Here is a 13,952-nt window from a genome sequence, read left to right as displayed (position 1 = left end):
CATATTAAGGAGAAAATAAATAGTTACCTTCTTCAAATAGATACTTAGGGAGCTGGGTAGTTTTGCCACTCCCCGTCTCCCCAGTCACGATAAGAAATGAATTGTCTCTGACAGCGTCAACTAGTTTCTGCCTGTATCTGTGAATAGGGAGGGCTCTGAAGTCTGAGTTTCCTTTGTCTTTTTCCTTCCGGCAACTGCATTTTCTCTCCATTGGGGCGACAATTTGAGAGCTCTCCTGTGGTGCAGATAGATAAATACACCTCCCAATGTTATAATTACATGCATGTTTGATATTTGTATCACAGTACACAGTAAGTGTTCTTTATTTCACATTACATTAAACAGAGAAAAACAGGCCCTCTTTCAGACTAATCCTAATGAGATGAAATTCAGGAGCTAGCAGAAGGTGGAGTCAGCTCAAGACATTTTCCAGACAGCTTCCCAACAGCAGAATTCAACCCCACTAAAGCACAAACCTTGGAGTCTCACACGAGAGGCAACACAACTCTTCAGTTAGGATGACTAGTGCAAATACTGAACTCCACAACACTGGGTTTGTGGGGATGAAATGGCCCCTGCCCAAACCTAGCGGTGTACTGGAGAACACAGCTACGCTTGTACACTGCCTACATGTAACCCACCATCCCACATTACCCATTAACCAGGGGAGGGGTGGGGGCGGGCAGGTGCCATTTCACTCATCCCCAAAACACAGACAGTAACCTGGGAAAGGAGCGAGCTGGGCAGGATCCATGACACCCCCTCCAGCCCCAGTAACTAGGGAGGGGAAGGGTCAGGGCAGGAGCCATGACACCCCCAGTAACCAGGGAAGGGAGGGAGGGGACCGGGCAGGAACCATTAACCCCCCCCCAACCACTCAGTAGAGGGAGGGAGGGGGCCGGGCAGCAGCCATGACACACACAACACCAACCCCCCACCCCCAGGGGAGAGAAGGGGGGCGGACAGAAACCATGACACCCCTCCCCCAAGCCCCAGTAACGCGGGGCGGGGCCCCATTACTCCCCACAAGGCCCACAGCAGAGCTAGGAGGGGCCACCCGACGCCGCCGTATCCATGAGGAGTGGGTCCCCCCGCCCGCAGTGGGCGAGGCTCCCTCTACCCTGGCCACAGGTACCTACCACCTGACTCCAGCCGCTCCCGCCTCCGGGGTAGGAACCCGGCGCGCGCTGATGACGTTCCGTGGGTACTTGGGAGCGCTGCAGCCGCCGGGGAGATGGGGCAGGCCCGGGGAAGTTGTGACCCCGCCCCCTCCTACCCAGGCCGTGCCCATCCTCATCTCCTAGCCCCGCCCCTCCCCCCTGCACTGGTCTCCACACACCCCCTGCGCCCTGCTGAGGGTCAACTCGGTGCCGCAGGCCTGCCCCGAGCCCCGTTCTTCCCCCACCAGTGTCTCCACTCCCTAGGAGCTGCGGGACACGGTCCCTGCCCCGGGGGGCTCCGCCGCCCCAGGGCTCTGCTCTCTCGCAGCCTAGTGGGGCGGCTTCGGCTCAGGACTCCCCACAGCTCACCCTGGCAGTATAGGAATAGGTGCCATAAAGCATGGAGAGGGGCACAGGCCAGGAGGCTGCCCTATTAAATGTAGTAGGGCCCTGACCCCCCCGGGCCCTGCACCAGTCGTCCACCCCAATGCCAAGTGAATGTGAGACCCCACTGGGCTGAAAGAGTAACGCTTTACCCCTACTTGTTACAGGTGAAAAGGAGGGTGCAAGGTTGGGGAGAATAAGGTCCCCCCTTTTGCTTAAACCCTTACCTTTGTCCCTAAATAACAACAGAGCTGGTTATTCCAACCAAAAGACTGTCATGGTCACTGTTGACGCTGGTTTTTGCATTTCACTTAGCTTGGAGAATGTGAATACAGCAACCTGTTTTAGTTTGTTTATACACACTTCCTAACTGGTTTCATTTTCTGGTTCTCATCCACTAGCCCAAAGGCTGCAATGTTTGCTGTAAATCCAATAGGGAACAATTGAAATCATAACAAGAAACACTTGTTGATTAAATAAAAAAGGTTCAGGGAGTGTTTAAACTACCTGCAAGTGACCCATTAATAGGAAAATCTTTCCCTAAAAACAATAAATTGTCACAACATAATTGGAAATATTACAATACAGTTCCAAACTTAACTATGTTGTAAATAAAACTATATTCTAAATATATTAAATATATGCAAAAAGAAAAGGAGTACTGGTGGAACCTTAGAGACTAACCAATTTATTTGAGCATAAGCTGTAGCTCACGAAAGCTTATGCTCAAATAAATTGTTTAGTCTCTAAGGTGCCACAAGTCCTCCTTTTCTTTTTGCGAATACAGACTAACACGGCTGCTACTCTGAAACCTGTCATTAAATATATGATGAAACAAAGACCATTTGAACAAAATCAAAAGCCTCCTTCAGCTTAATACAATTTAACACACACCTGTGATGTTTTTATTTTGATTCAAGAACCTCTGCTGAATGTTTTCTGGTTTTGATACTCTGGTGTGTAAATCCCAATATGCCCAGAAGGTGGCAAGCTAGTTATATTTAAAGATTATAGGGAAAAAACACAAATCCCCAAGTAAAAGGTAAATGCAGTATTATTGCTTCCACTGAAAGTAAGATTTCTATGTTATTTAAACAGTAAAATCAGTAATCAAAAGATTGAACATGGTGAAGAGAAGGGTTTGGATGGCACTTCCGTTCATCAAGGTAGTCATCAATATATCCACTATTGTTAGAAAGGATATGCAGAAATTATATGTACATCCTAAGATTTAGTCTGTCTTTAAGAACCCTGTTTATGTGCATTAAGAATGTTTCACCTCTCACTGGGATAAATAAGTGATGAGTACCACATTGTAAATGTCTCTTATTGCATAAGCACAGAACTAGGAGCAAGAAACTCCTAGGTTCTAATCCTACACTCACCAATGACTCCCCTTGCCATTATGGGCAAGGCATTTAACCTCAATACTTCAGTATCTCCAACTGAAAAAATCGGGATAATATTTACATAGATTACCTACGTAGCTCACAGAAAGTTTCAAAGACTGATTAGTTAATGTTTGCAAAGCACTTTGAAGCTATATCGCTGCCAAATATCATCATCATTAGACACCTCCAAACATATACACACTTGTTATGATCAGTTCGTCAGTGCAGTGAACCATTTGTATCCAAAGACAAAAACTCATCTATTAGCCAGTAGCACAGAAATTGCTCGTCACCTTTGGACAAATTGTTCACATAACATTCTGTCTTGCAGCTTTCATATTCCCATGTTTGATTACAAGATATTCAGACACTCAGTAGCCATAAATCTTCCATATCTACCTGAAAACTTCTACAGAAATTACCCAAAATTATTTTAATGTTCATCTGGGAGCATGAAAAACATTCAGTTTTACATCTAAATTAGTATAATCAATATATAGTTCTCTTCACTCAGGATACAGTATGGGATGTGACAATACACAATATGCTATGACTTCATTTTATGCATATGTACCTAATTTATTACCTTAATGTGATAGTGTTATGTTGCTACTAGTAACTCACTCTGCTAATAGCATTCAAATTAACTGTTTTACTATTCCCCAGTGAGGTCTGCAAATATCCCATCATTGCATTTTCTTGGCACATTTTTAAAGATGGTAATTTATTAAGTGATATTCATCTGTACATGTTTTTTCTTCCTAACAGGTTTTATTTTAATCACACATAACATGCACTTTGTGTGTAGGCAGTTTTACACTGTAACAGTTTATGGAACCAGGTGAGGTGATTTTTCCCCCCTCTTAGGGATGGCATGTTTAGTTTTAATCAAGCTCTTTGGCAGTCTTGAACTATGTCCTTGCAGTATATCGTGCCTTTCAACCGAGAATCTCATGCTGCTTAAACATTAATGAATTACACGCCTTGAGATATTATTTCAGTTTTGCAGATGGAGAAAACAGACACAGATTAAGAGGTCTGTACTAACAGCAATTTGGCAGAGCTGGGGAAAAAAATCCAGGAATCCTAGCTACAATTCCCTGCCCCAACCACTAATAACATGGCATCCGCATCCTTATAGCTGCTATGCTAATAAATGTGCTATGTGGGGTTGCACTTTTGTTTTCAGGTTTGCTAGAAAAAAATGCTCTTGGCCTAGGGATTAGGTTTAGACACCACTGCACATTTGCTCACTGAAAGAGGACAATGCTACTCTGCCACCTACCCTAGCTGAATTGTGCTGGACACACAGCAATGAATGTGTTTTGCTTTCTGCTGAGTAGAGAAATAGTTGAATACAGGAAACATTTCTGTCCTTAGCTGGACAAACCTGTTTTATCACCAACCTTCCAAGAGGTGAACTCTCTGGGGAATTTCTGGGGAATTTCTCTGTCCCTGTTCTGGAAGAGATGGTCTGTTCCATGATGAACATAGCATCCCCTAATGGCTGGAGAGAAAACCACATCTATTAATTACACTGAACAAGTAGAGACGGATAATCATGAGCCCGGAATCTCCATATATGGGAGCTGACAAGAAGAGAGATCCCTGAGCTTTAATTTGGTTGCAGACAAACCTAACATAAGCCGGTGTTTTACATAACCCAGCCTCATTTCAGATAGTCAATAGTTTTCCTTTTTCTGATTCATAGCTACTAAGGTCAGAAGGGACCATTATGATCATCTAGTCTGACCTCCTGCACAACGCAGGCCACAGAATTTCACCCACCCACTCCTGCGAAAAACCTCTCACCTATGTCTGAGCTACTGAAGTCCTCAAATCGTGGTTTAAAGACTTAAAGTAGCCGAGAATCCTCCAGCAAGTGACCCGTGCCCCATGCTACAGAGGAAGGCGAAAAACCTCCAGGGCCTCTTCCAATCTGCCCTGGAGGAAAATTCCTTCCCGACCCCAAATATGGCGATCAGCTAAACCCTGAGCATATGGGCAAGATTCACCAGCCAGGTACTACAGAAAATTCTTTCCTGGGTAACTCAGATCGCACCCCATCTAACATCCCATCACAGGCCATTAGGCCTATTTACCATGAATATTTAATTACCAAAACCATGGTATCCCATCATACTATCTCCTCTATAAACTTATCGAGTTTAATCTTAAAGCCAGATAGATCTTTTGCCCCCACTGCTTCCCTTGGAAGGCTATTCCAAAACTTCACTCCTCTGATGGTTAGAAACCTTCGTCTAATTTCAAGTCTATTATGTTAATACCCATCCTTTGTGTCACTAGCTATGAGTCAGCAACATTACTCAAAAAGATCTGTATCCCTAATGGAGGATGGTTGCTCCAGACACAGTATTATTTGTAGAATTTTTCCAAGAGCATCACACTATTTTTCACTGAGTTTATCTTATAATAAAAAGAAAAGGAGTACTTGTGGCACCTTAGAGACTAACCAATTTATTTGAGCATGAGCTTTTGCTCAGATAAATTGGTTAGTCTCTAAGGTGCCACAAGTACTCCTTTTCTTTTTGCGAATACAGACTAACACGGCTGTTACTCTGAAACCTATCTTATAATACTTTGCAGTTCTATAGCACTTTCAAATGAGGAACTCAAAGTGCTTTACAAACAGACAATTTTTGCCTCCAAACCCCATTATGAAGTTACTAAATATTGTCTCCTTTTACAGATGGGGACATGGGGCTTTTTCTTCAGTCTTTGCACTGAGTAGACTGTGTTCATATGTTGAGACCCATTGAAGGCAGAGACTGAGTCAGTAGGTCAGACAAGATGATCACAATGGTTCCTTCTGGCCTTAGAATCTATGAGTGCTTCTCAGAATGAGTAATGGTTATAGAACCAGGCCCTCCTGTCCCAATCCTGCATGTTATGTTCTCTTCAAATCCTAGTTTTTCTATACCTGCAGTAATGAAAGGTATTAGGTACTTTTCAGGCCTGCACCTCAACTAGTCATAAGTTTTGAAGATATCCTTGCATATTAGATCTTATCCCTTTTCTGATTTCCTTATCAAATGAGCAAAAGAATCAATAATTTACCTAGGCTTCCAATTCCCAATAGACTGCACCAGAGCTGTGACTTAACCATATACCCGCTAACAGGAAAATAACTAGATAAGAAACGCTCCTCACAAAAGAGCTCTTATTTTTGGCCTATACAAAATCCTTGGGCCCAAGTCTCAGTTACTCCAGTCCTGCAGTTGCTACAGGGACAAGGGGAGGCAAAAAAGTGGCCCTAATCAATCTTTGTGATGCCAATATTCTGGGGAGCCAGAGGCCTGCTTGGTCACTGGTGCAAATCAGAGGACGCTCAGGTCTCTTATAAAACTTACATGGTATTTCCCACTGCCCCCTGTGGACTCTGAAAAGCAATAAACACTTGTAGAGCAGAGTGGTCTGGCCACACACAATTAGCTGGGCACATGGAGCAGGGGTGGCATGAGCCTTTATGTTGGCTACACATGAGCCAGGGAGACTGCCTGAGCATGGATTTATTCAAGAGGCTACTTATGCCCCTTTTAGGCTCATTTAGTTTGCCTGAGTGGCATAAATTGGGCCCCTTTCTGCTACACCTACCACCCCACAGTGGGAAGAACTTAAGAGTATCTGGCAGCAAGACACTGGTAAAGAAATCTCTGTAGAAAACCAGCAGGACACACTTGCCTCATGAAAAGTGGGATACATTCCACTTTCAGTTACATTGATGTAAATCTGATGAAAGTCCATTGAAGTCTGTGGAATCATTGTAGATTCACACCAGTGTAAATGACAGCAACATTTCTCATTAGACATTTATACCTCCCTTGTCACTATGATATCTGAGTTCCTTGGTCCCTGTCTTCCCATCTTATCAGACCCACTACATATTGCTAAATAGAACTCCCCGCAAATGCTTCAAAACTGCCTGACACGTACTCTATTATTGTGTTTAGAACAGTCTAGATGTTGCCAAGTTTTTGACAAAAATCTGTACTGACCCATTCATATTTTATAATAAGGTTGATAGTCTGCCTTTAGTACATGATCCCTTCTAAATGACAGTCAGTCTGAGATGAAAAAAATCAGTGATTCTCCCTGAGATATACCCCCGTGACAGCCAAACTAGAAATGGACTGTCCAATTCCCTGCGCTGGACATTTTGATGTGAGCATCTCTGCAGCATATAAAGTAGGGATATCCACTTCACACAGTAACCTTTTTGGCAGCAAAAAGTACAAGTCAGAACCCTGGCATCCTTTCATTCAACAGATGCAAGAGGAGATTCAGAATCACTTTGGGAAAGGACAGCATGACAGACATTGCAACTTTTTTTCAACAGACCTGAATGGGTGCTCAAAATTCTGCGGATCTCACAGCCCTCGTTGCACATTGTGATTAAAGGATCACTTACCTCTTTTCCACCACCTCCCTCCCTTGCCTTCGTTTTGAAGGGACTGTTAGATGTATCTTAATTAAGAAGAGAGCTAATATGGGATCTGTTAATCTAATATAAGAATACATATGTCACTTATCACCATAATGTGTGAGCACCTCAAGGCCATTAATTATTGCATCCTCATCACCCTTGTGAAATATTTAGTTGTTACCTACATTTTACAGGTGGGGAACTGAGGCACAGAGCAATTAAGTGACTTTCCCAACGTCACAGAGAAAAATTTTGGCAGAGTGGGGATCTGAACCAAGATTTCCTGAGTCCCAGTCCAGGGTCTTAATCACAAGTCATACCTGCAGCCTCTTAAGAGGAAGGTATCAGTAGTACACTGTACTCTGGACAGCCAGTATTGTCAGTGACTGACAATAATATTATGGACTTGGCTTTTTCTCCCAATAAAATACATTTAAAATAAATCCTCACTCGCAGCAACATTTTTGCTCTTAATTTTCAACTTTCCATCAGACACACTATGTAGTCAGGTCACAAAGCCCCTCCCGCTTTACTGCCATTATGACCAATTCCCCAGGGTTACCCAGAACACTTAATAGGTCTGTCTGAGCATCCAGCAACAAAAGGGGAGCACATGGCAGCCACACACACATCATGTTAATGACTTCATTTCTCTCTGTGGCCCTGAAAAAAACCCTGACCCTACATAATTGCAGTCCTGTTATTCATGAGGCTTAAATTGTGTGTCTTCATGAATTTTAATGGGCAGTCCATTTTCTTTCTACTAATCTGCATTACGCTGGGAACCTTCACATACTGATTGCCCTCTTAAGCTCTTTCTTTCCTTCAGCATCTTAGCTGCTGTCCCTCAAGCTACTGTGTTTTGAGATGTTGTCCTCTGTGTTCAGAGCTGGCCTGGCAGCTAGACAGCTGAGATTAAAGTGCTTTAAGGGACTTTGTCACTAGAGACTGGTGGCTTTGTGCATCCTTGTAAAAAGAAGCAGGCCTGTCTAGTGGGTCCCCTCTGAATAGCCGCTCATTCATTTTGTCCATGATTTGCCAAGCAAACAGTTGTATCTCGTTCCTTCTTTTCCTTGTGCACGACCCCTTCAGCATCCCTGGGGATAAGCAGCATAATGTTTGGTACGGTACATGCCAGTGGGTCTGTAATATAATCCTATAGCTTTACAAGTTTCGTTTACCATTTAAAGGGATCCACAGAAAAGATTAGGTCTTGTCACAGAGGCAGAAGCCCTTCAAATAATTCCCCTTAGACTGAGCTTGTGGAATTTTCCACATTATTATTACTACTATTATTTAATAAATGAAAAGTTTTGTATGCAAACAAAGTACTGCTGTTATTTGTACAGTGACATAGGTGTGCTCAGTGCTCTATGGCCAAATATTTTATATGATATATTCTCAAAGTTTAAGGCCAGAAGGATTATTCTGTCATCTAGTCTGACCTCCTGTATATCACAGGCCAGAGAATGTCGCCCAGTTATCCCTGTATTGAGCCAATAACTTTTGTTTGACGAAAGCATATGTCCCCAAAAGGCATCCAGACTTGATTTGCAAATATCAAGAGATGGAGAATCCACCACTTCCCTTGGTAGTTTATTCTAGTGGTTAATCACCCATCTCTACCCTGAGGCCCATCTCTACCAAAGCCATTCTGCTAGAGAATTCAGAGCAACACACCCTTGTTTCTTAAGATGCCAGCCTTATACGTGATGAATCCTGAGATTTATAGTACAATGCTCTATTAATAGGACACATAGTGTTAGTTGTCTAATGACTAGAGCAAGGAAGACTCCTGGGTTCTATTCCCAGCTCTGCCACTCACTGTGAGGCCCTAGACCAGGGGTAGTTAATAAGTGGACTGCAGGCCAGACACTTTTGAACAGACCCCACAATCCTTTTACTTATTATTATTGTTGTTGTTGTTTTGTTATTATTATGTTCTCTGGAGTCTATCCTTGATTATACATTGATCAAGACATTTGTACCTTGACAAAAATAATTAGCTACCCCTGCCCTAGACAAATCAATCCACTGCTTTATACCTCAGTTTCCCCATCAATAAAATGGATACAATACACAAGGATGATTTGAGTTTCATTATTATTTACTATTTGTATTACTGTATACCTAGGAGCCCTTGTCATGGGCCAAGACCCCATTGTGTTTGGTGCTGCACAAACACAGAACCAAAAAGATGGTCCCGGTCCCAAGGAGTTTACAATCTTAGTATAAAAAGAAGAGGTAATAGATGGATACAGACAGATGGGGGAATATAAGTCAACAATGAGAGAATATTGGTCAGCATGAGAGGCAGCTCCCAAGCAGCCTAGCTGTTATCAAGTTTTTAGTGAGCATCGTGGCAAAGGAGGTTTGAGGAGGGATTCGAAGGTGGCTAATGAATTAGCTTTGTGGATGTTTACTGAAAATGCATGCCAAGAACGAAAGGTTAACTAATGTTTGGGAAGCACTTTAAGATCCTCCAATGCAAGGAACTACACATACGTCTGAAATATCCTTATATGCAAACAATTATACAAAGCCACAGATCTTACTCCAGGGGAGGGTTCTAGAAGAATCGGAATTCCAAGTAAAACAAAATATAGCAACGGTAAACTGAGCAGATTTTTAAACTTCCCTGGGAAACAAAAGTTGGTGTTATCAGAAAAACGTTGTACCTGTCCTTTAACTTGAAAGACCATAAAGAGGGTAGAGGCAGATCTATTCTCTTCCACTTAGTGTGACTGGGATTTGGCAGGACAGTTCCCCTTAACACAGAACATACCCATTAATTATTTAATACATTTTGTGCAATGTGTAATAGAAAATTAAGTGGGGAACTGTAAAGGTCCCCACCCAAAGCCTTTATGTTAAAAAGCAAGTTTACAATGTTTCCCCAGATCCCACATAAGCTAATGATTTTTTTAATGGAACCTGTTATAACTGCATTTAGTTAATGTGCTGCCTTTGTTTAGAGAGGAGTCGCCTTCCATTCATTCTTAAGGGCTCTTATGGTCTTTCAGTGTGGATAATCTCCTGACTATATTAAAACACATTATTCACTCAGCTCCAACTCTTTAGCTTAGCTACAGACTTCATTATTCCCACTATAAGGACCATCTGTCACATTGTGTTTGGTCTGTATAGCATCCACTCTCACATGGTACTCTGTGCCTATCTCACTCAAGTGTATAGGAGCTGGGAGGTGCTTTTCACATCATGGATTGAGCCCTTAGATTGGAGGCTCTTTCAGGTCAGAATCCTGGTATGTGGCACAAGTGAGCTATTGCACAGCTCCATATACACATATCTCATAATAATAAGTAATTATTATTTCCTTATCAATTATCATTGTCTTGAGGCTTTGTGTCTTGCATGTTTTGCAATGGCTCCCAAGGGAGATAAGGATTTCAGGCTAGATCCTAAATTGCTTTGGGATTTTGCACACGATAGGCCTGTAAAATTGCCGATATTTGAAGAGAGCTTTTAAGTATTTGAAGAATACTTCCCCGCTTTTAATATCTGGCTATTTTAATTTTTTTAAATAGTCCAGGTATTCTTGTAGGAAGTGTCTTGGTCCAACAGTGGGTTTTCCTTTTTCGCCCTACATATTAAGTTAGTGGTTGGATGAACACTAGCCATTTGTTTGAGTTGTGGCTCTTTGGGGCTCCCATATGCACACCTAGATCTCCCCAGTTAAACAGCCACATTGAAATCTTTGCCTCTAGAGACTGATCACCTCAGTAAGGGCAGCAGGATCAGTCCCTTATTCTAGAAGGTAGCCTAAAGTAATTGGGGACCAAAATTACAGCAACATTAATCAGAGAGTGATCCAGTAGAGAGTATTATACCAGTGGTAAAGTGCATTAAGGTAATTGATCACGTGCAGTTTAATTATTCTATTCCATATGGCAGAATCTGAGCTGATTGTTAATAATGAGTCTTTTTAAAATTACATTTAGTTTTCCCAGTTTGGTGATTGTTGCATATATTTAATTTCCTGCTGGAGTCTTAGGCCCTTACATTCTCTCCCATAGTTTACTATTGACAGAACTTCTGTCTCTTGACATCTCAGTCTGGATTCAGAAGGCCATGGTCTGGTTCTCTTGTACTGTGAACAATATTTTTGAGTTATTCTGACAAATGCACTTTTCTGTAGTAGGTACAAGATATTTCTTTGGCTTTCCAATGTTGTGTCTGATGAATGAGTATTATTCAAGAGGTCCATGTCTTTATTTAAACCAAGGTAGCCTCCGAGGCATTGCATTTGAACTCTAAGAGATCTGTGCTCTACAATGCAGGTTGTGATGAGCCAAATTTTTAGAACTGAGATGCAGCCCACAGGTTTCATAAGGGATTAAACTACAGGATAGAAACTACAGGCCCTAGCATCCAATGTTCCAAAGCCCAAGTTCAGCAAAGTATTTAAACACACTGGAATCATGGCCCAATGACTGAACTTCCGTATTCAAAAGACAGTGACTGTAGTCTGCTCTATGTGATGCAAACCAGGTATCGAATCCTGAGAGGTGCCGATTGAAGTTAAAGTGCGCTTGCTGAGTGTTTGAATAACCGGACATGACTCCGGTCTTTCACCACCAAGACAAGTGTACTTGGGATAACATTAGCCTTTGTTAGAATAATTTCTGTATCAATCCAAGTTAGAGAATAACTAAGTAGCCTGTTCTGTGTTTGGCACAAGGCACCTTGAACCCAATGACACATGGTTAAAACTATCACAAGATACAGCGCTATTGATTAACACAAACCATGACTGTAGGAAATGAAACGTAGTTCTGATATTTGCCTCCTCACTATTATATCTAAGAGCCTATAGGGTCCTACAGGAGACACCTAACGCCTGTCAAGGTCAGGTCCTCAGTGTGACCCTTGGGTTCCCAGCAAACTGCAAACAAAGCCCTCCTTCAGACAAAGATCAAATGCCCCTGATGTAGGTCTCTTTGAAATGCATAGGTTCAAATCATATTTTCTCCCAACTGTGACAATGCCATTTACTATAAGAAATTCTCCTTCAAGTCCTCCTCCTCTGGTATAGCAGATATCCTCCAAGATTGGGTATTTGGGTGTTTTCTATCTTTGCCTAATGATATCACTCAATATGGGCTTTAAATATCTCTGATATGGAGACAACACCAAGATGAATTGCTTTGTTGACAATTGTCTGAAACCTTTCCCCCCACTTTCCCTGCACTTTGAGGGGAATGTTTAATTTAGATGAAGTAGTGGATACGCTCCAGTAAATTGATTCATAATATCTTAAAATTAAGTTATTGACTGCTGGTATTCCATCCCTCTTGGAGAGGTACTTTTCCTTTTGTTCAGTACAGGGTGTGCAGAGTTTTTTAAATCACTAGCCCACACACTAGGGATTCGATAGCATTCTGTTTTATAGTCTGTTCAAAAGCATAACAAAACATTTATCATCAGATTTTCTTTTCTTCAGCTACCACTGGCCTGTGGACAATTCATGGGATTTTTAACCAGGCTTTTTGCAGCAGAGCCCTCCTTTCATCATTTCTCACAGCGATTACTCTAATTAATTTCCGGTCTCTCCTTCCAACCTATACTTTAGTCACAATACTAGGTCAAAATGCAGCTTCTTGGGTCCTCACCTGACCAAAGAAAAAAGGTATCCCATTTCAATTCGGATTAGAATTTATTAGTGAAAAAGTAAGTTTAACGTGAAGTCCTCAGAACAGAGAGAGCACAGCCAAGAGCAGTGCCAGCATCCCTCCACGGTGCCTTGCCACGGAACGCTCAACCCTGAGCTAAAGGGTCCACAGCTAGCTATTGAGACAGGAGTTCAGTTTCCATGGCTCTCTTCTAACACTACCATGTGGTTGTCACTTGTGATGGTGGTTTTTGGGGTGCAGATGTTTGTCCATTAGGAATTAAAGAATGATCCATAAGTGAGGGACTTCATATCTAAATACTTAGATTGTAAACTCCTCGAGGCAGGGACTTTCTTATTGTTCTGCATTTCTGCAGCACCTAGCACACCGGAACCCTGATCTATGATAGGGGCCCCTTGGTGCTACTGCAGTATAAATCACAACAATTAGCAACCCCTTGAGCCAGCTAGTCCTATCCCGCAGCCAGTTACTTTTATCTTTCCATCACAGGTCATCATACAAATCCATCCATCACATTTATTACACTTGAGTGCTATTTTGCGGATTACTTTTTGGACTGTGATAGCGACCACAGGCTCCCATCAGAGATCAGGGCCCTGTTGTGCTGGTCACAATACACACATACACAGATAATAAAAAGTGACAGTCCCTCCCCTCGAGGAATTTGCATGCCTACTTTGTGTCTGAAAATACTGACCTCTGATTATCAGGATTTCATCCCTTTCTTAATTAGGCTGAGAAGCACAGTAGCCAGAAAGTCCTACTAGGTTCTCACTTAAAGCAATATAAATCAGGAGTGTCTCCAAGTGATGGTGCTCACCTCCTTGCAGAATCGAGGCCTTACTGATAATGTTCTTTGTTTCTATAACTAGTTTGGCACTGCAGATCATATTGTCCATGAAGTTTTGTACTCAGTGAT

The 13,952-nt window shown here is 42.3% G+C and overlaps 1 protein-coding gene across 8 annotated transcripts in view; it reads right to left on the bottom strand.

Moving 5' to 3' along the window:
• Positions 1-13,952, bottom strand: part of DHX40 (DEAH-box helicase 40) — a 58,607-nt gene that overhangs the window by 23,028 nt on the left and 21,627 nt on the right. For 3 of the 8 annotated variants that reach the window (XR_014714384.1, XR_014714385.1, XM_084650921.1), the window contains exon 1: positions 28-1,126. Coding sequence is in view for 4 of the 8 variants with exons in the window: in XM_084650921.1 (XP_084507047.1) it covers positions 28-211 (184 nt within the window). In the remaining 4 variants the exon portion in view is untranslated. The other 5 variants (XM_084650922.1, XM_084650923.1, XM_084650918.1 and 2 more) reach the window with 4 other exon arrangements.

The sequence above is a fragment of the Lepidochelys olivacea genome (genome assembly GCF_965140295.1).
Source record: "Lepidochelys olivacea isolate rLepOli2 genome assembly, chromosome: 17".
NCBI classification, from domain to species: domain Eukaryota; kingdom Metazoa; phylum Chordata; order Testudines; family Cheloniidae; genus Lepidochelys; species Lepidochelys olivacea.
This window is presented reverse-complemented; position numbering and strand designations above follow the sequence as displayed.